Genomic DNA, 22,465 nt, shown 5'->3' on the forward strand with positions numbered 1-22,465 from the left:
TCCCCATTACTATTGTTTTGGAGTCTAAGTCTCCCTTTAAATCCATTAACATTTCTTTTAAATAGCCAGGTGCCCTGTAATTAGGTGCACATACATTTATAATAGTCACATTTTCCTGTTGAATTGATCCTTTAATCATTACAAAGTGCCCTTCTTTGTCTTTTTTAACAGTTTCTATGTTGAAGTCTCCTTTTTTTTCTGATATTAGGATGGAAACATTAGCTCTGTTTTGGTTTCTGTTAGCATGGAATATTTTTTTTTTCCATTCTTTCAGTTTCAATCTGTGTGCATCTTTGTTGATGAGATGTGTTTCTTGTAGGCAGCAAATAGATGGGACTTAATTTTTTTAATCCATTCAGCCAGTCTATCTTTTAAATAGAGATTTTCCTCAAATCTTAACACATAATCCTAAGAACAACTACAAAATAAGAGTAGGGTTATTGTTTTTATTTTTAAAGATTTATTTATTTGAAAATATATTTATTTATATTTATATATTTTATTTATTTATTTATTTGAAAGAGTTATAGAGAGAGGAGAAAAGACACAGTGAAGAATCTTCCATCTGCTAGTTCACTCCTCAGATGGCCACAAATGCCAGGGTTGGGCAAGGCTGAAGCCAGAATCCACGAGCTTCATCAGGGTCTCCCATGTGGGTGACAGATGCACAAACATTTGAGTCATCTTCCAATGCTTTTCTCAGGGAGCTGGATATGAAATGGAGAAATTGAAGCATGGATGGGTGCCCATATGGGAAGCCATGTGTGTCAGGTAGCAGCTTAACCAACTATGCCACAGTGCTGGCCCCAAGAGTAGGATTATTGTATCCCTTCAAGAAAAGAGTGAATGACATTTATACTAATAAAGAAAATTGACCTCAGAATTACACAGAAATGTTAGACCTGGGATGCAAGATACATCTAATTCTTCATCAAAACTATGTCTCCTGCATCCTTCTTTTCACACAAGTTAGTAAGGTCCGTATTAGAATTTTTTTTTTTTAATATTTATATTTAAGATCTTACTCTGGGAGCAGGCATTGTGGTGTAGTTTGTTAAGCTTTACATGAGCTGCCCACATCCCTTACAAGAGTGCCTTGGTTTGAGTTCCACCACCTTCTGATTCCACTTTCCTGCTAATGCACAGCCTGGAAGGCAGCAGATGATGGCTCCGGTACTTGGGCCCCTGCCACTCACATGGGAGACTCCGGTTGAGTTCCTGACTGCTGGCTCTGGATTGGTCCAACTTTGTACATTTGGAGAGTGAACCAGTGTATGTGTATGGCAGATCTCTCTCTCTCTCTCTCTCTCACTCTCTCTCTCCCCCTTAAATAAATTTAAAAATAGATAAACTTAAAAAAATTCTCCTGAGTGCACTCATAAGGTGTTCTGGATGAGAGACGTATTTGTTACTAAATAGCTCCAGGTCAATGAATGTGCCTCCGGCCTTACTCCTCAGATAATGCAATGAGAGCCTCATTTCTTGTGGTCTCCAGTAGCCATAGGCCAAAAATGAAGAACGCATCAGTTTTTTTTTTTTTTCTGCTTGAAAAGGGGAGTGAGAAAGTTGTGCTACACCATCCTAAGAGAGTCTCTGTGGAGACCTCCTGAGTGGTGTGAATAAATCTCTCAAAGGCCAGACAGTCCACTTTTAGGTCCTTTGGGTGTTCTAAATGCTGTGACTTGTTCACCTTGATAGGTAACATAAAGCCGTGGGGTCCTAGAGTCCCCAGCACCCTTGGGCTTACTCTGGATGTAAGCTTCAGGCCCTTAGGGGATGATTAGAGATGTTTTATTGTCCTTTAGGATGAGAGCAACTAACAAGACAAAGGGCAAAGGATTTACTTTTCTGGGTCTGTGAAAGGGAAAGGATTTTTTTTTTTAAAGAACATTGATTCATTCAAGGAGATATTTTTGTTTCAAAGATTTTTTAAAATTTATTTGAGAGGCAGAGTTACAGACAAAGATAAACAGTGACAGAGACAAAGGTCTTCCATCCACTGGTTCACTCCCCAAACGGCTGCAACAGCTAGAGCTGAGCTGATCCGAAGCTAGGAGCCAGGAGCTTTTTCCAGGTCTCCTAGGTTGGTGCAGGGGCCCAAGCACTTGGGCCATCTTCTGTAGCAGAGAGTTGGATTGAAAGAGGAGTAGCTAGGACTTGAACCAGCACCCAAATGGGATGCTGGCACTGCAGGCAGTCACCCAGGGATTCTTAAGGCGGGAGGCTGCATAAACTTTGAAAAAGAGAGCAAGTGAGATCCAAAGGACATGCCAGCTTATGGCACCCGTTAAAAAGATCCATGAACCGTTTTAGATTCCCAACAACTTTGCCACTCTGGAGAAACAAAAGGTTGAGAAGTATAAGACAAATGTAGGCCTAGCACTTTTGTTAAAGCTTTATTTTCATGTTATTAGTAAAAATACATCCATAAATAAACAACTTTATTCCAAGACCCCAAGAAGCATTGCATGATTAATGCTAACCAAGGCATTGTGCCTTACAAAGAAGACATAAAATGTCCAACGGATAAAAAGAACACTGTAGTTCTCAAAAAAATTCAACATCAGAAATGTTGACCACATACTATGAAAATCTTGTAATAAATAACAGCTGACATTCTTCTAAATAGTTACAAAAATAGATGTGCACACCCATTCCCCTGCCTGAACAGTGATCCGATGGTCCCTGTGTATGTTTGGAGGATTCAGTTTGTCCCCAGCTTCTAACATAGTTATTGGCAAAGCTGTGGTCTCATTATTTTGCCTCCTCCAAAAAAAGCTTAATGAAAAACAACACTTAAAACTCATAATATTCAAACTAAATAGTCCAGACTCTACTACTTGATTTAACAGAAAATATGGTATTTTAAAATAACAATACAGTGAACTACCAAACACATTCATATCTTTAAATATCATAATCATTAATACATAAGCTTTGAAAAATAAATAAATACATATGTCAATAAATAGTGCATCAGCCATAACAAACAGTCAACATTAAGTCCAATGCAGCTGTGCCCAGGAGCGCTCTGTTTCACTTCTGTCACTGATTCCTTTTAGGATGTCCCTGGGTTCAATGTGGGATAAGCTTCCTGCTTTTCTCTAGGTCAGCTGGTGTTGCTTCTGTGATGAGAAAAGGGTACTGTTAGTAGGTACTCAAGAAATCTATGTCACAGCCCTCCTCTCCTGCCTGAATGTCTGACATTCTAGGGTTTTCCAAAACAGTAGTTCCCTAACCTGACACCAGGTGGCTAGTAACCTGTACCACCACTGCCCTGTGTAACACAAAACACTTAGCTCTGGGAGCCTGTGGTTGCAACAGTACTATCAGCCTCAATCAGCAGAAACAACACGTGGTTAAAAATGTATATGCATGATCCCCCTTAAGCTGTGGGAGCAAAGCTCCTAGCAAAACATTTTATTGACACCTGAACTCAGGCGGAGTCCCCCTACAAAGTCCCTGCTCTTGGGGCCAGCGCAGTAATACAGCGGGTAAAGACACCGCCTGCAGTGCCAGCATCCCCTATGGGAGCCGGTTAGAGTCCCAGCTGCTCCACTTCCCATCCAGCTCTCTACTATGGGCTAGGAAAGCAGTAGTAGATGGCACAAGTCCTTCAGCCCCTGCACCCACATGGGAGACCCGGAAGAAGCTCCTGGCTCCTGGCTTAAGATCGGCCCAGCTCCGGCCCTTTCGGTCATTGGGCCATCTCTCTCTCTCTCTCTCTCTCTCTCTCTCTCTCTCTGTGTGTGTGTGTGTGTGTGTGTGTGTGTGTGTGTAACTCTGAGTTTCAAATAAAAAAAAATCCAAAGTCCCTGCTCTTCACTGGAAACACCTAGAAGCCCCCTTACCTATAACCAGGAGTTCCAATTTTCGGGTCTGAAGCCCAGAAAGAACAGCGGTTGACACTGCTCCTTAATGGGCACGGGGCCTTTTAACGTCATTGGCCTAGTCTACTTAATCTTTTAGGAACTGATCCTGGCTCTTTCGGATATGGAGTGCAAATTACTAGGGACATCCTGCTGGCCCCAGAGCACAGCCGTGGTCCCGGTGGCAAATTGCACCGTGAAAGGAGCCATACTCTCTCGGTCCTGAGCTGCCCCCTGCCCTGTCCTGACAGCATTTCCAGGGGTCCCAGGGGTGGGAGCAGGGCCTGCAGCCGCGGGTCCCGGAGCCCCTCACTCACTTGCTGAGCATCTTCTGCAGGAGTTTCTTCACCATGGGGGAGGCAGGGTTGAGACAAGCTTCCTGCCCGGACTTGAGCGTGGCTCTGCAGAGAGACGGGAGGACCCGCGTGAGCCAGGGGTCGGGCCAGAGCAGGTGCGGGGCGGCGGCGGCGCGGAGCGGGCCGGGGCGGGACTTACATGACTTCGGTCTGGGCGCAGTGCGGGCCCGGCGACAGCACCTTCAGGCTCTGGATGCTCTTGAGGTGAATGCCCTGCACGGTCTGCAGACACTGGCAGCGCAGCTCGGTGAGCGCGGGCGCCCCTGCGGGGAGCGGAGACGCGGTGAGCGCGGCTGTGCGGCACGCGCGCCGCCTCTCCCCAAGAACCGTCCCGGCCCGCGGTGGAGGGCCCGACACTCACCTGCTGCGCGCCGGCTGGCGGCCAGCAGCAGCAGCAGCAGCATCGCGGTCCGCAGGAACCGGGGAGCGCTGGGCGCGGCGGGGCACGCGGCGGGGGCCATGGGACTCGGCGGCAGGTGGCGGCGGCGGGGGTATCTGGAGCGAGGCAGCTGTGGCTGGTGTGGCCGTCCGGGCTCTGTGGCTCGCTGCGATCGGAGAACCCCTTTTATGCCCGTTCGGGGCGGGAAAAGCGGGAGCCCCCGGGCCAGGGAAATTCCCGGAGCTCCTGGTGAATCCCCGGGCGCGGAAGCGAAGTGCAGACCCCGCCCCAGGGCTGCAGCGGAAGGGACGCAGCCGGGCCGTCCGTCTAGCCCTCCAGCAAAACGGCCCCGGACCCTGGGGTCCAGGTATTCAGCTCCTCATTCCTAGGGGCATGAGTGGCCCCCGCAGGGGGGCACCTGAGCGCCCAGTGACCCCCACAGAGGGCAGTTTGGAGAGAGTCAGGTGTTTGGGTTGGAGGAATTGAGGCGGGTCTGAAGCCCAGAAAGAACAGCGGTTGACACTGCTCCTTAATGGGCACGGGGCCTTTTAACGTCATTGGCCTAGTCTACTTTCTCGGCTGTGACAAAAAACTCTCCAGTGCTGAAAGAGTTGATTTACGTCTGCGTCCACACACTGTTAAGTGCTCTGTCATTTCAGAATGAACAAAAGAAAGTTTGCTTTGTTCCTGGTATGTAACAAGCACCGACAATCATCACTCTAGGTGTCACATCTCTCCACAGGCGGCAGGGGAAGACCAGTGTCAAATGTTTCCTCCTGCGTTGAATTTAGGACAGAATGTTCTAACCCTACACTGCTTCCTTCCTCTGCGAAACTCTGGAACTTCCAAAACTCGAGGAAATCCGGGCTGCGGGGGGCGGGGGAGGGCACTTTTGGTGCCGGGAGCTTTGATGAGCAGGCGAAGGAGGCACGGGGTCGTCCTGGACCTGCGAGGCGAGAGCGGTGCGTGCGGCTCGCCGGTCCGCAGCTCCCAGTTTTGTGCAAGCCAGGGCAGGCGCGGCACGCGAGAGCTGACGCCTTGCTCGCTGGCAGCCAACGGACGTGTGGCTGTGAAACACGTTCTACATGGCGAATGCGGGCTCATGGATCTCCTCTGCTGGCTGGTTTTGTGGATACAAATCTCATTTCTCGTTCGTGTTGTAAGGACTTCTCTGCCTCCAGAGATTTGACTGCCTCCCCCAGAGAGACCGTCAGTCGACATATTTTGTCTCTACTGATTTCTAATCAGACAGTTAAATTGTGAACCCACGCCCTTGTCTTTCAGGAGCCCATCCTTCACCGTCAGTGTCACTGTCCTCTCTGGGTTCCAGGGAGGGAGGTTGGGTGAGGTTCTGGGTGCGAATGTGTCAGAGGCGTGGGGAAACCAGTGCGAAGGCGCGTGAGGTTGGCCCCGTACAGCTGTCAGAGAAGTGCAGGGCAGGTCTCTGCCCCAGGCCAGGAATCTGACCCAGACCCTGGTCTCTTCCTTTCCAGTTGTAAATGACATTTTCCCTGTCTGGGTTGTGAAATGGAGACACATGCTATTCTTCATCCCCAAATGGCTGTTATGATGAATGTGCTGATATTTGCAGAGCATTACAATATAGCAAACGTTGTAACTATGTTAAATAAATAAAATATAATTTTCTCTTTTTATGGCCCCTAAGCCAAAATTTGCCTAGGAATAAAAATTCCCATAAACAGGAAAATAAGCCTCCCATATAAAATTTTTCTATTTTTGTTTTTAATGCGAAATCTGGAATGAGTTTTTGTTGTCGAGTTTAATTCTTGGGTTACCTCCCTAGTCTAGTTGTAGTCATTTCAACCACTAAATGTGAATAAAAAGAAATATCCTGGGCGTAGTGGGTAAAGCTGGCACTTGCAGTGCCAGCGTCCCATAGGGGCACCAGTTCGACTCCCAGCTGCTCTACTTCTGACCCAGCTCCCTGCTATGCCCTGGGAAAGCAGCAGAAGATGGCCCAAGTCCTTGGGCCTCTGCACCCATGTGTGAGACCTGGAGGAGTCTCCTGGCTCCTGGCTTTGAATTGGTGCAGCTCAGGCCATTGTGGCCAGTTGGGGAGTGAACCAGTGGTTAGAAGACCTCTCTCTCTTTGCTTCTCATCTCTGTGTGTAACTCTGACTTTCAAATAAGTAAGTAAATAAATAAATCTTTTAAAAAAAGAAATATCCCATATCATTTATTGGACAATATTTATAAATGATTAGTTGGTGAATTACATTTTTTCTTTGGTGATCATCAGTACATCCCTGCAATAATGAGTGGAAGATTTAAAGGAAGATTAGGAATGTGAGGTTAGCCTGGTAGTTTAAGTGCCCCCATCTCCAGTCAGACTGCCCGAGTTCCATCCCTGGCTCTGATTCCTGATTTCAGTTCCTGCTAACGTGGACTCTGGCAGGCAGTAATGAGGACTCAAATGATCAGGTTCTTGCCACCTGCATGGGAGACCTGGATTGAGTTCCCAGTTTTGGACATGGACCAGCTGGGACCCTGTACCCTGTCCCTCTCCTTGTCCCTCTCACATAAATAAAATTTTTAAAAATTGTAAAGATTCATTTTATTTATTTGAAAGGGAGAGAGAGAGAGAGAGATCCTCCAACTCAACTTCTAGTTCACTCCCCAAATGACTAACTTTCAGGGCTAGGCCAGACTGAAGCCAGAACTCCATCCAGGTCTTCCCCATGGTTGGCAAGGGCCCAAGTACTTGGGCAATCTTCTGCTCTTCTGCTACTTGCCCAGACACATTAGCAGGGAGCTGGATTGAAAGTGGAGCAGCTGGGACTTGAACTGTGGTTTGGTAGGGGATGCCAGCCCTGAAATTTTTAAATTAAAAAATAGGATTTCATTTTCTTAAAAGGAGTAGAAAATGAAAGATAGTCTACAGTTATAAATCTATGACTCATAAATAATTGAAAATTAGTGTTAGTATTACTCTTGCCATCCCCATTTTTGTCTGGGATTCTTAGTAGGAAATACTGCATTTTCTAAAAATCATCAATTGTTAAGAAATTTAATAGCTATTCTTTAAAAGTTAATGCAGTTTGATTTTTCTGATTATAGAGGAATACTTGCTAATGTAGAAAAAATAAAAAGGGCAGGATAGATGAAGAGATTGTCCATCAAGCTTTTTAATCTTTAGCCCAAGGAGCAATCTTCAGCAGATCTTTGCATTTTTTTTCTTTCAACATCTCTATAATTCAGCACATTCTGCATGTGTTAAGATGCCGAGTAAATGTAAAACATTATTACAAATAACACTTTGTTATAATGGGCTATGTTTCAAGTCCTTACATATATCCAAAATTACTTCAAAAGTCTGTGGCAGGGAGCAAGTGTTTAGCCTAGTGATTAGGCCACCTGCGTCATGTATTGGAGTGTTCAGTTTCCATTCTTAGCTCCAGTTCCAAACTCCAGCTTCCTGACAACGTGACCCTGAGAGGCAGTGGTAATGGTTGAAGTAATTGGATTCCTGCCACTGATGTTGGAAACCTAGACTGTGTTTGTGGCTCCTCACTCTGGGGCTGACCCACCTCTACTACCAGGAGCATTTTGAGGGTGAATCAGTGAATGGGAGCTCTCATTGATTGTATATCTGCCTCTCAAAAAAATTTTTTTTAATTGCTTAAAAATAGTTTGCAGAAAATGCCTATTATGAAGAAACTATGCATGAATTTCTATTTTTTGCAAAAAAATCTTTTTAAATTCTACTTTCTATGAACTTTTTGAAGTACTCTTGTATACAAAACCCATTTAATTTTTTCATCTGGCTCATGAAGTAATTACTAGTTTTTTCTCCACATTATATTTCCCCTGAAGTCAGGAAATTTAATGAAATTTAAAATTTGAGCTCCAAGCAATGAAGCTTTATTTGCTATACATTAAACAAAAAAATTCTTCTGAAATAAGTGGATGATAACGTCAGGTCAGGAGAGTTGTTTATTTGTTTTTAATGTTTGTCATTTTTATAGTTCAACTTTACTTTTCCCAAAGCTTAAAAGCAACAGGCTACTCAGAAGTCCCCTTTGTTTTACTTCATTAATAGCAACAATTTCCTCTTGTGGCATGACAATGATGTACTTAATTTAATAAAAATGTGTATTTATCTATCTGCTTTTCCATGTCAATGTACTTCCCCTCCAAAATAGGATTAATAGAAATGACCACAGCCCCACAGCTTCCTGGAAGGAGAGAAAGGCATTTTATTTGGCTCATTGGTGGAGATAAGGATCACAATTATCTGCTGACCCTGGTACTTTATCAACTTTTAATAACTAACATATTTCGCCTTCAGCAACAGGCACTCTGGACTTTTATTTTCCTTACAACTTAAGAGAACAGAAAGTATTTGCTGCAATGGTGGATCTGTTCCAAAGCATTGGCCTAAGAAAACTCAAAGTAAATAGAATGAACAAAGCATCAGTACATTTACAGCAGTGAAAGACAAAACAGGAAACATTTTAAGAAGAGCCTCACATGAGGGGTCTCCAAAACGTTCATACAAGGGGGTGGCGCTGTGGGGTGGCGGGTGAAGCCACTGCCTGCCTCTCCGCCATCCCATGTGGACACCGGTTCATGTCCCAGGTACTCCACTTTCCCTCCAGCTCCCTGCTAATGGCCTGGGAAAAGCAACAGCAGGTGGCCCAAGTGCTTGGGGCCCTGAACCAACGTGGGAGACCCAAAAGAAGCTCCTGACTTCTGCCAGCAGTTGTGGCCATTTGGGGAGTGGGCAAGTGGATGGAAGACGTTTCTCTATCTCTCTTTTTCTCTCTTTCTTTCTCTCTCTCTCACTATGACTCTTTCAAATAAATAAATTTTTTTTTTTAAAAAAAAAGGATGCATGTAGAAAAAAGGCCATGAAGAATGCACCGGCAACCGTAATGGTTCCACATCACTGCCTTGATTCCCACTAATGCTTCAGCACCATCTGCAAATGTGGAAGCCATGAGAAAGATTTGAAGAATGGAAGGATACCAAGGAGTTGTTTTCAGAAAACATTTCTCAGACTCTTGGGGATCTCACCCAAGTAGACTCCACAGGCACCCTAGGGAGAGAGCCCTCTGTGAACTGATGGCAGGACTGGCCTGGGGAAGCCATGGGCACGTGTTTGTGGACTTGGCCTTGAGAGCTTATGGTCAGGGAGACACACTTTCTTCTGTGGAGGTCTTCGCTCTCCTTGTCACAATCCCCTTGGGAAACACTACGGTTCTACATCAACCTGGAGCTGACGATTCTTAAACACAGCTTCAGAGTTTCAGGAAAGCTAGAGCTCAAACTCCTTCTCGACAATACAGAGATTACTGTGTGGTGTCCTGATGACCAGAAGGGAAAGCGCTGTTTGATCAAAACTTTAATCTTGGGGCCAGCCCAGTGGCATAGAGGGTAAAGCCACTGCCTACAGTGCCAGCATTTCATATGGGTGCCAGTTCAAGTTCTGGCTGCTCCACTTCTGATCCATCTCTCTGCTGTGGCCTTGGAAAGCATTAGAAGATGGCCCAAGTGCTTTGGCCCCTGCACCTGTGAGAGAGACCCCGAAGAAGCTCCTGGCTCCTGGTTTTGGATCGGTGCAGCTCTAGCTGTTACCACCAATCGGGGAGTGAACTAGCGGATGAAAGACCTCTCTCTCTCTGTCTCTCCTTCTCTCTGTGTAACTCTGACTTTCAATTAAATAAATCTTTTTCTAAAAAAGTTCATAAAAAATACATACAATGAAGAAATTATGCTGCCTTTAACTTTTTTGTGCTAAAATAAATTTTTTTGGTACTGGTGCTGTGGTGTGCTAGGTTAAGTCTCTGCCTGCGACACCAGCGTCCTATATGAGTGCCTGTTCCAGTCCTAGCTTCTCCACTTGCAGTCCAGCTCCCTGCTAATGGCTTGGGAAAGCAGTGGAAGATGCCCAAGTGCTTTGGCCCCTGCATCAACATGGGAGACCTAGAAGAAGTTCCTGGCTCCTGACTTCTGATCAGCCCAGCTCCAGCCATTGTGGCAATCTGGGGAGTGAATGAGCAGTTGGAAAACTTCTCTCTGTCTCTCCCTCTCTCTGTCTGTAATTCTGCCTCTCAAATAAATAAGTAAATCTTTACAAAAATTTGTGTTGTGAAGTTGTCATTTAAAAAGTTTATTTAATTTATATCCATTTTATTTGAAATATAGAAAGACTGAGGGAAAGAGAGACAGAGAATCAGACACAGAGAGATCTTTCATCAACTTATCTAATACTCTCAGCAGCTAGGGCTGGGCCAGGTTGAAGCCAAGGAGTCAGGAACCCCACCAGGATCTCCCACATGGGTGGCAGGGATGCAAGTACTTGAGCCATCATCTGCTGCTTCACAAGATGCCTTACTAGATGGGAAATGGAGAAGCTGGGACTCCAACCAGTACTCTGACGTGGATGCAGGCATCCCGAGGGGTGCCTTAGCCACTGCACCAGACTCCTGTCCCACCACATGTATTTATTTTTTAGTTCAACTTTCCATGAACTTTTTGAAGTACTTATGTATTTGTGGAATGATCTGTAACTATTTGCCTAATAATGACACAATAAAATCAGTTGTTTACAAAATGAAATAATGAATTTTTCTTCCTTTTCAGTTACATCAATGATCAGGATTTAATTCCTAATAGATCCATATTTACTTCTCAGAAAAAATTAAAATCAAAATAATCCAATTTTGGTATAATAAGTTCTATTCTCAGTTCATTACTCAACTTATAAGCTGAATGACAGGCCTGTATGCTCAAATTTAAATTCATGCAATCTCCAATCTGAAAGGAACAGTGTCATCAGTAAAACAAAACCATAATTGCATTCTAAGCTACCATACAAATACTAATTGTCTCATAAGGTTTTATTGACTCTAATATGCCTTTAAAATCTGCTGCATCTCAAGCATGAATGGAGCCACAAGGAAGGCAGACAGTACAGTACAAATTTGTCCAGGCTTGCCTTGAGGAATCAAACCATCACAACTGCCAAGCCTATTGTGTGGCAATCACTGCCTCTAGTAGAGTGACTCCACCTCTGAAGGGAGAATGGTAGGGGATGCTTGAATGTGACATCAGATCACTGGACCCATTTGCTTCTTCACAGCATTTCATTGGCTATGGTATCACTCTGTGGACCATTCTCCAGCACATTTGCTATTGCTGCCAGCATTGAGTCTCTTTTCCCTTCTTTTGATAAAAAGATCCATGGTTTTTATTTGGAATCCATGTCTCCTTCCCTCCGTGTGATTGGTTGAGCTAGACTGACCATCCTCTGAGGCTCCATGATCGAGCTGCCAACCCAAAATGGTATTGGCTGGTCTGGGACTGGTCCACAGCCACCCTGATGGGCTCAGGGGAGGCCAAGTGACCTAAATCTGCCCATTAGGAAAATTCCCTGGAATTGTTTTGGTCAGGAAATGGTTGGAAAAACAAACCTTTGCTTCCAGTGGGGTTATATAGCTGGTAGGACAGAAGCCACGGTTTGCAGATGCTTGAGGAGACTCTGCCTGAAATGAAGTCAGCTCAGAAACAAGCAGTGAGACATTAGTGATGTCACTGAGGAGAAAATGTGAACTCCTGGTCCAGCTGTAGCTCATCTAGTCTTCAGTCTGTATTATTATAGGGCAATAAAATCTTTCCCTTTTCATTAAGCATATTCAAGTTGAATTTTTCTTAGTGGCTCCAATTACTGCAGCAATTATCTTTCTACTGGATGGGAATTTTAAATTCAATTCCTTTCTTCATTTGTTGCTGCGTTTTCATTGATCATCTTCTCAGTATGTGTGACAGAGGATTAAGAAAGAGAATTAAGACAGGCTCTGCCGCCCCCAACTCTCAATGCAACAGGGGAGATGAAGGTGCACATTGAAGCTTTAGGAAACTTTCGTAACATCATGATAGACTCTGACCAAGGTGTTAGGAGTGAGGGGAGGACATGGATTTGTTGGAGATGTCAGAGAATTTTCCTGGAAGAGGCAATCATTTGATTGCTTTCCAAGTAAATGGGGCAACACTGAGTGATGGAAAACATTTCAGAGAGAGAGAGAGAGAGAGAGAGAGAGAGAGAGATGGAAGTGCTAGAAGTGTCAAGTGACTTCACGTACCTGGAGTTCACCTTGGGAGCAGGGAAAGGGGAGGATTGAAGTAGGAGAGGGCTATAAAGCCCCAAAATTAGAGGCCATGTACCTGTAGGATCCTGCTTGTCAGTCAGCTTGGATGCTACTTCTGCTAGGAAGTCCTACATGCATCTCAGTTTTTTCCATTGGTCCTTGTGCACAGGTGCATTGTAACCTTTATTAACTCTTTATTAACATGGAGAGGGGAGGAAAACTGGGGTAACCTACAGGTTCACGGTATATGCAGAAAATCATGGGATGGTGGCTGTTAAATTAAAAGACCTATGTTAGACACATACAACATACAAAGAAGGACTATGACCATTTTTGCAAAAGGTGAACTGAACAGTGGATAAAACCAAAACTGCAAACTTGAAAATCTTTGATACTTACTATGCTTGTATGTGATTTGTTCCCTAAAGGATCATGTGTCAAGTTTTCATTGAGAGGTAGAGTTACAGACAGAGAGAGGGAGAGACAGAGGGAAAGAGGTCTTCCATTCACTAGTTCACTCCACAAATGGCTGCAACAGCTGGAACTGGGCTGACCTGAAGCCAGGAGCCAGGATCTTCTTCCAGTTCTACATGGGTGCAGGAGCTCAAGGATTTGGACCATCTTTCCAGGCCATTAGTTGGGAGCTGGATTGCAAGTGGAGCAGCTGACGCTCAACCCCATGCCCCTTTGGTTTGCTGTCGCACAGCCTGAGGCTTAACCTACTCCTCCAGCACTATCCCCTCTATTTTTTTTTAAGATTATTTTCTAAAGCTTTTGTAGAAATAGTATTGAGTAATGAAATTATATTACAGTCTTCAAGGGAGTCTTCAAAATGTTCTTGGAAAATGCAGTTAAAAGTGTGAATTTTCAATGACTATTTTGTAGACGCCTCATATATTGTGATCCAAGAGAGACAAGAGAGCCAAAATTATGAAAGAAGTTCTCAAAAAATGTAGGAAGTGAGGCAACATCTAATGGAAATATTTTTATCACACCAGAAGGTCATAACGGATATTAAAACAGCATGACAAACTGTGGTAATATGAAGTGAGACTTAGGCAAGCTGAAGAGGAGTTATAAATCACAGCAAACATGTCACATGGAGGGTGTGATGGATCTGTATTTCAGCCAGAAAAATGAGAAAACATAAAAGACTGATGATTGGGAAAAGTCCTCTGTATAATATTGCAACATTTTTAAAAGTGCTGATAAATTCTTTATGGCCCTTTTTAGAAAATATCTCCTGTGTGCAGTATAAACAAGTGTGATTTTTGCACTTGCTTCTTGAAAAATCCTTATCTATCATTGAGACCATGTTAGCTGATTATGTCATTTAATTCTTCTTTACTATCACTGATTTTTTACTGTTTTGCCTATTAAGTATTGAAGGGATCTGTTAGAACCTTTAATATGGTTACAGATCAGTCTATTGCTTTATTTTTGGTTACTCCATTTTGCTTTATATATTTTGATAATATGTTATTAAGTTCATAAACCTTAAGATTGTTTTGTCTATTTTAGAATTGCTCTATTTTTTAATTTGGAATCAACAATCTTACTCTAAACTACTTCCTTTGTTAATGCCTAACATAAATTAGACCTTAATTATTGGAGCAATCATAAAAATTATGTTAATACTGAGTATTAATAACACAATCAGTGATTGTATGGGGGGGAAAGCCATTGTAACCCATGAGACGTACTTTGGAAATTTATATTCATTAAATAAAAGATAAAAAAAAAAATAACACAATCAGTGATTAATAAGCAATTAATATATTTATGTCAAGTTTCTTTTTTGTTTTGTATGACATCACACTTCCAATTCTTTTAATTTTAATTTCAAGCTATCTGGATGCTAATATTTAAAGTTTGTCTCTCTCTCTCTTTTTTTGAAGATTTATATTTATTTGAAAGAATTACAAGGTGGGAGGGAGAAGAGAGAGAGAGAGAGAGAGAGAGAGAGAGATTTTCCATGTGCTGGCTCACTCCCCAGATGGCTGCAAGGCAGGGGCTGGGCCAGACTGAAGCCAGGAGCCAAGATCATTGTCTCTCCTACTGTCCCATTTATTGTTGATTAATTTCTTCCTTCATCTCTCTTTTTATATTATTCAAGTGTCTCCTTTATTTCATTTTATCTCCTCAGGTTGTTAAGTCCAAAGTTTTGGAATTTTTATTTTAGTGCTTGCCCTTAAAATTATTTTCTTGCTACATTGCAATTGTCTTTAACTTACTACTTCCTCTAACAATTGAAGAGCATGTTATATTCTCAATCCATTTATCTCCTTATCTTTTTGTTATCTCTGTGTTACTTTTTCATATATCTTACTTTACAATATGTATTTATCCCCGTAGTTCATTAAAAGGGAAAGTTCCTAATTATTTGAAAACTACTTTACCAAAAACATTTACAGAATTCCTTATTAAAATGTTTATAACAATTCAAGTATTTGTAAATCACTAATTTTGAATAGTAAATTTGTGTGAAAAAATGATAGTCTATACAAAACCAAAAAAAAATATCAAGGTGTTCATCAGGGTAGTGTGTGCTTTCGAAAAGCATCAACTGTTCTTCCTTGAGTAAGAGAAACATAAGGGAACACAGCACACAGTTAGCTCTAACCAAGAGTCTCACTGGAGAACACGTGGGCACCCAACAGACATTGAAAGGCAAGAAGAACAAAACAAAATGTAAGCATATTATTTTTTGTAAAACTTTTATTTTTCATGTCATTTGTAAAAATAATTGTGACCCCTCTGTTCATTGTACAATGAACATTAAACAAGGCATTATGCCCTACAAGTAAGACATAGAATGTCCAAGGGAAGCATCAACATAAAAATGTTGAGTACATAACATGAGACAGTTTCAATAAATAACTGACATTCTCTTCAAAAAAGTACAAAAATAGTTCTACACACACAGTCCCTTCTCCCAGCAATGATTTCACTGATTGCTCCGATGCCCAACTCCACCCATCCTGTCACAGTGGCTGACACTCAATCGCCTCCCAATAAATACATTAGTTTCATAAGATCCAAAACCAAACAACTTCAAAGTGAACAATTAGGACAGTTATGTTTGCTGAAACACATTCATATCTTCAAATACCAACATGCAAAATATTAAAATACAAACTTTAGGAAATAAATAAATACATAATAAATAAAGAGAACTCTCATACAAAATAATCAAACACTCTAAGCCCTTTTCCAAGTGTCTTCAGAAATCAGCTGCTCTCTTTTCACTTTCGGGTCTGTTAAGGGAGAGGACCACCCTGCACCAGCCACCACCCATCAGCTTCTTCCTTCTGCCTGGGTTAGTTGCTGCTGCCCCTGTGAAGAGAGAGGTTAGTGTTAGAGGTGCTAACGAAAGCCAAAGCTGCTCTTTCATTGTAGCCCCTGGAGACTGAGGGGGTTTTGCCTGCAGAGTCTTGCCTGCTGTGTCTGGCTGTGCTCACTGGCCAGCATAGCCAAGAAGCTGAGCATCTGGGTGCTTTTATAAGTAAAAGAACAGGCTGGGGCCTCAAGGACATGACTGTTTGGAAATGGACGAAGCTTCACTTGGAGTTACAGATTTACAAGCCTGACCTTACTTCAGCCATGCACACTGCCCTATAAACTATCATCATTTGCCTTATTTTTCTGAAATGGGGAGCGATTAAATAATGTCCACAGGGATCCTAGCCTGGACTTAGGGGGCTGTCACTGCAAAGTCCCTGCTCTTCGCGAGGCTAAGACACGTTGGCCAAAATCTAGAGCTTTCACTTTTCAGGCCAGGAGGCCACGAGGCTTTCCTTACTAGGCAGAAGGCATATTAACACCAACGGCCAAATCTGCTTCATCTGTGAGGAACTGACCCTCATTCCAATGGAGGGTGCCAAGGACTAAAAATTCACTTCCGGCACCGGAGCAGGCCCATGGTAGCCATGGCAAATTGCATTGTATTTTCAGGGGTCCCAGGGGTGGGAGCAGGGCCTGCAGCCGCGGGTCCCGGAGCCCCTCACTCACTTGCTGAGCCTCTTCTGCAGGAATTTCTTCACCATGGGGGCGGCGGGGTTGAGACAAGCTTCCTGCCCGGACTTGAGCGTGGCTCTGCAGAGAGACGGGAGGACCCGCGTGAGCCAGGGGTCGGGCCAGAGCAGGTGCGGGGCGGCGGCGGCGCGGAGCGGGCCGGGGCGGGACTTACATGACTTCGGTCTGGGCGCAGTGCGGGCCCGGCGACAGCACCTTCAGGCTCTGGATGCTCTTGAGGTGAATGCCCTGCACGGTCTGCAGACACTGGCAGCGCAGCTCGGTGAGCGCGGGCGCCCCTGCGGGGAGCGGAGACGCGGTGAGCGCGGCTGTGCGGCACGCGCGCCGCCTCTCCCCAAGAACCGTCCCGGCCCGCGGTGGAGGGCCCGACACTCACCTGCTGCGCGCCGGCTGGCGGCCAGCAGCAGCAGCAGCAGCATCGCGGTCCGCAGGAACCGGGGAGCGCTGGGCGCGGCGGGGCACGCGGCGGGGGCCATGGGACTCGGCGGCAGGTGGCGGCGGCGGGGGTATCTGGAGCGAGGCAGCTGTGGCTGGTGTGGCCGTCCGGGCTCTGTGGCTCGCTGCGATCGGAGAACCCCTTTTATGCCCGTTCGGGGCGGGAAAAGCGGGAGCCCCCGGGCCAGGGAAATTCCCGGAGCTCCTGGTGGATCCCCGGGCGCGGTACCAAAGCGCAGGCCCCGCCCTCCTGCGTAATTGGCCCTGACCCTGGGACTCTAGGATCCAAGTTGTCTGCCCCAAATCCCTACGGGGGGGGGGGGTGTGATTTGACCGCCGCGCTGGAATCACCGCAGCTAGCTGGCCTGCGCCAGTGACCTCTGTGCAGGCGGGAGTTGGCGATTCAGGACCTTGCATTGTTGCAGCAGTTACTGTTCTACAAAAAACATTTGCGTTGTGATTGGAGTTGGGGATCAACAACCTCTCTTGTATCTCTCTCTCTCTCTCTCACTTTCTCTCTCTCTTCTCTCTTTAACTAGAGTTTTCCAAATTCCACTCATTTCTGAAGTTTTTCAATGCCCGCTTTAAGTCAATGCAGTTATCAACAGGTAAAAACTATTATCTTTTATCTGGTATTTTCTGGTGTGAAAGATATCACGTTGAGTGTCCTTTCTCTGCGGCAGAGACAAAGACCAGGTGGGTCACAGTGCACTGCCACGGGTTTTCAGTGTATATTTTAGAATGCAGTGCTCTGTGACTTCGCAAAGAGTGGTAATTCCAGGAGTCTCATCCTTTGGTTGTATGGGAGGCCATGAGGGTTCTGGGTTCAGGAGGATCACCTTTCCTGTCTGAGGACAGAAAAGATAGCCAGTTAGGCTCTTTTACCTACCAACCTGTTGAAGGTAGAAATAGGTCTATCTGGGTAACAGGATGTTGCCTGCAAGCGGAGCTGTAGACATAGCCCAGCAAGGTAGCGGGGGCTGAAATCTCTGCTCCTATTTCTCATCTGAATAAGAAAATTAATAATAATTGTGTCTACCTTACAGAGTTGCTGGTATTCAGTGTGTTAACATTTGTACAACATCAGTACATATTAAGTATTATATAAACATTAGTGAAATAAACAAAGTGGAAGTAGTGTTTTACATGCTACCCATTATGGTCTGAACATTTGCGTCCTCCCTGAAATCCCTACCTTGAAGCTCTAACCCACAAAGTAATGGTGTTAGGAGGTGGGGTCTTTGGAAGATGACTACTCAGGTTTAGATGTGGTCATGATGATGGGGTACTCACAATGCGATTAGAGCCCTTCTAAGACACCAGAGACTGCTCAGACTCATTCATAATCTCTCTCTCTCTCTCTCTCTCTCTCTCTCTCTCTCTGTTCAATGAGAGGATACAGCCAGCAGGTGGCCATTTGCAAACTAGGAAGGTTGTCCTGAGCTGACACCACATCTACCAGCAACTAGATCTTGGATTTGGCCTCTAAATCACTGGAATAAATGTTGCTTAAGGCTTTGACCTATCATATTTTGTTATAGCAAACTGGAAGACACTTCCCACATAGAAATATTTAATGGTGAATCCTTTTATAAGCAGCAAAAAAAAAACTTTTAAAGAAACATAAATTTATTATTTAAATATTCAGCATCACAAAATTTGAAAGGAGGGGTGGGTGAACTTGTACAAAGTGTCTTTTTTTTTTTTTTTTTTTTTTTTGCCAGGCAGAGTTAGACAATGAGAGAGAGAGAGAGAGAGTTATAGACAGTGAGAGAGAGACAGAGAGAAAGGTCTTCCTTCTGTTGGTTCACCCCCCAATGGCCTGCTACGGCCGGTGCTATGCCTATCCGAAGCCAGGAGCCGGGTGCTTCCTCCCGGTTTCCCATGCGGGTGCAAGGACCTAAGCACTTGGGCCATCCTCCTCTGCCTTCCCGGGCCACAGCAGAGAGTTGGACTGGAAGAGGAGCAATCAGGACTAGAACCCGGGGTGCTGGTGCTGCAGGCTGAGGCCATGGCGCCGGCCCAAAGTGTCTTCTAAGAGTTTATGTAAAATTTGTATTATGTGTGGGTTTCAGAGTTTTGGCAACAAAATAAATTTATTGTTTATATCCATTTTCCATGAACTTGTTGAAATTGCCTCATATTCATGAAGAATCTTATATTTTCAAATATTTTTTCTTTTACATTTTTATACCTTATATGAAATAGGAATACATTTTCTCCAAACAATTTATTGGAGAAGATTTGAGAAATGACTGTGTTTCTGTTTTGGTGGTTAAGAGCTGTGGTTGGCTCACTTTTCATCTATTGCTTGAAACTAAAGAACAGCAGGAAATTTTAGCTGAAGTGTTTTCCAGACCCAACCCAAAGCAGTGACATGAGTACTTCAGAAGAGCAGAATAATTTCAGTTAATCCACAGTGCCGGCCAAAGGGATGAGACGTGTGAAGAATCCATCCATGATGTATAGAGTTATCTGTGTGACTCCTGAAACATGTTTAATAAAAATCATTTGCACTAATGAAATAGAAAAGCTCTTCTGCTTTCTTAATACACCACTTGTTGGGGCTGGTGCTGTGGCATAGTGGGTAAAGCCACTGCCTGCAGTGCCAGCATCCCATATGGGCACCAGTTCGAGTCTCAGCTGCTCCACTTCTGATCCAGCTCTCTGCTATGGCCTGGGAAAGCAGTAGAAGTGGACCCATGGGAGATCCGGAATAAGCTTCTGGCCCCTGGGTTTGGATCAGCCTAGCTCCGACCATTGCAGCCATTTGAGGAGTGAACCAGAGGATGGAAGACATCTCTCTCTCTCTCTCTCTCTCTCTCTCTCTCTCTGCCTCTACCTCTCTGTAACTTTGCCTTTCAAATAAATAAATCTTTAAAAAAATATGCCATTTGTCATGATTTAATTCGTCACAGCCTCATACTAAGTTTTAGGAATTTTTAATAGCACCAATCTCTAAAGTCTACTACAATAAGCAAATTCCTTCTTGTTTTGATATGTACTGAATGCTACTTCGATAAGTTGCAAACTCATGCAATCACCAACCCATTGGAGTTGTCAGTAAAATGGAAGCCCAGGGTACTGAATTCTATTCTATCCTGTGATGTTTTGACAACATCCTGGCTATCTAAGTCGTATGACTTGCTGTTTCTGCTGAGCGCTCATATTACTAACCAGGCAGCCAGAAAGAGAGGCATGCCTAAGCTTTACCATGATCTTCTCTGAGGACTTTACTGACATAACTTGCACCACTCCCACCCCATTTCCTAACAGCTGTGATTTTTTGTACCATGGCTGTGCTTTCCAGGGAGAGAATGAAAACCTCTGAATATGTCACTAGATTGCAAGATCTACCACCTCCTTCACCAACAGAGTATCAGCGTTAATCCCTTACAATTTGTAAGACAATGTTTAATTTTTTCCCATATCCAATCTCCAATTCATACCTGTTTAGCACTTTCTTCTTAAAGCTTTCCTCCCACTTTCTTCTTAAAACCCCAGTTTCCATTAGATATCTTCATCTCTGCCCATATCAGCCCATGTATTAAGGTGAAACGACTCTGCTTGGAAGCTTAAGAGGGGAAGCTTGTGATCTGAGGCAATATTGGGCCCTCCTTCATGCTCTTGCTGTCATTCAGACTAATGTGAGTCAGATTAATTCAAATAAATTCAGAGTGACCAAATCAGGGACAATGGCAGTTGTGCCAGAGTAAGGGGAATTAGAGGCTGTTGCTTCTTGCTGGGATTGTTAAAATGGCAAGATGCAAGTCTGGAAGTTTGACATTGCCTGGTGAGAGCCTTTCTAAGAATAGAGCTTGCACAGCAAAAAGCATCCTGGCGTCCAGAGACTAAGAATTACTGGAGACATTGTCAGAGCTTGTGCATGCCCTTTGTATGACCTAACTCATTATCTGTCATTATTTTATAGTAGCTATGATCTTATTAAGCCGATTGGAGCATGTGTTTCCATCCTTCATGGTGAAAATGTCATGACTAGAACCTTCCATTTTTCATGTTGTTGCTAATGTTATTTAACAAAGATTCATTTCTTCATTAAATCCTTCTTTTCCTTCCTTTGTGTATTCATTATTAAATTAGCACTTGTTTGTTTGGAATCAAGTTAGGTACTAGGAACATAAAAAGTTGCAAGATGAATTCTACTACCACCAAACTTTCAGTCTAACCGGAGAGGCAGATGTATAAACCAAAATTATGAAGCAGCCTGGTAAGTCCCATAAGAGAATAATCCATGGGTATGTGGGGGCACAGAGGTGGGACATCTGACCCTGTGACTCAAGGGAGTGTGTAGGACTCTCAAGAGGAATTACACAGAAGCTGGGCACACAATCCAGGCCTCCCATGCAGGTGACAGGAATCCAAGTACTTGAGCCATTACCACTACCTTCCATGGTCTACACTAGTAGAAAGCTGGAGTCAAGAACTAGAGTTTCTCAGGCCCTCCAATAGAGGATATGTGCATAAATGCTAGGTCAAACAATAACCCTTTAATTAATTCTTAATTAATTGGTTTACTTTTCCCATTCCACGATGGAAAATACTTTCTCATTTGTTCTTACCAAAAACTTTCCCATTAACCCCATGGCTTTCCTCCCTCTGGTTAACATTTGAAAACACTTTCTGGCATCTACTGTGGGTTGGCATTTACTTAGAGTCTAGAAACACTAACAGCATAAAGTTTACTCCTTTAGAGGAACAGATTAGAAAGATAAATAATTACAACAGATTTCAGAGCTAGATCTCATGGGGGTTGGGGCATGGCACTTTGAAATTACAGAATAGAAGACAGAAGAGCCAATTCTGTTTGGAATTAACCCTTGAGGGATCTAGCTATTCAAACTTAGTGAATCCTTTGCTTTCACATTTTGCTGCCACCCATAGAAAACTGGAGTGTTGTGCAATCCCCTTTGCTGTGTCTGGACCTGTGAAGAAGTAAATAATCCACATGGTTACCTACTTTGTTTATTTCTTCTTCTTCTTTTTTCCCATTAAAGAAAGAATTAACATAGCCTTTGAATACTTAACACTTTGAATACTTGAGAGTTATGTACTACTGCTTCATAAATTTTGCAACCTTTTTATTTGATTTTTTTTAAATAAAAATTTTGTTATTAGTTGTAGCACCCTAGCCTTGGGTTGTGGTGCTGCTGAAGGAAATTTCTTCCTGTTTGTCATTCTCTGGTGGGTTGCTTGGTAGCTCAGAAATGTCAACTGCTGCTTGAAATATGTGGTCTGGGAGTAAAGTACCAAGGTAGATGA

At 43.8% G+C, this 22,465-nt stretch overlaps 2 protein-coding genes across 3 annotated transcripts; both read right to left on the reverse strand.

The window, feature by feature from the left end:
- Positions 1-2,382: 2,382 nt before the first annotated feature.
- LOC100354804 (permeability factor 2) lies at positions 2,383-4,805 on the reverse strand. The gene is made up of 4 exons (XM_017347498.4): positions 4,587-4,805; positions 4,365-4,488; positions 4,187-4,270; positions 2,383-3,125 (listed from the first exon to the last, which is right to left on the reverse strand). The coding sequence occupies exons 1-4, from the start codon at positions 4,684-4,686 to the stop codon at positions 3,110-3,112; spliced, it is 324 nt and encodes a 107-aa protein (XP_017202987.3). The 5' UTR covers positions 4,687-4,805; the 3' UTR covers positions 2,383-3,109.
- Positions 4,806-15,437: 10,632 nt separating this feature from the next.
- On the reverse strand, positions 15,438-17,617 carry GRO-A (GRO). Of its 2 annotated transcripts, NM_001082386.1 has the most exon segments (4): positions 15,438-16,051; positions 16,727-16,810; positions 16,905-17,028; positions 17,127-17,279. In NM_001082386.1, coding segments are annotated over 4 exon segments (324 nt in total). In that variant the 5' UTR covers positions 17,227-17,279; the 3' UTR covers positions 15,438-16,035.
- Positions 17,618-22,465: the final 4,848 nt, after the last annotated feature.

Source organism: Oryctolagus cuniculus, chromosome 8, assembly GCF_051225735.1.
Source record: "Oryctolagus cuniculus isolate XC-2025 breed Fujian yellow rabbit chromosome 8, ASM5122573v1, whole genome shotgun sequence".
In the NCBI taxonomy this organism is placed as follows: Eukaryota; Metazoa; Chordata; class Mammalia; order Lagomorpha; family Leporidae; genus Oryctolagus; species Oryctolagus cuniculus.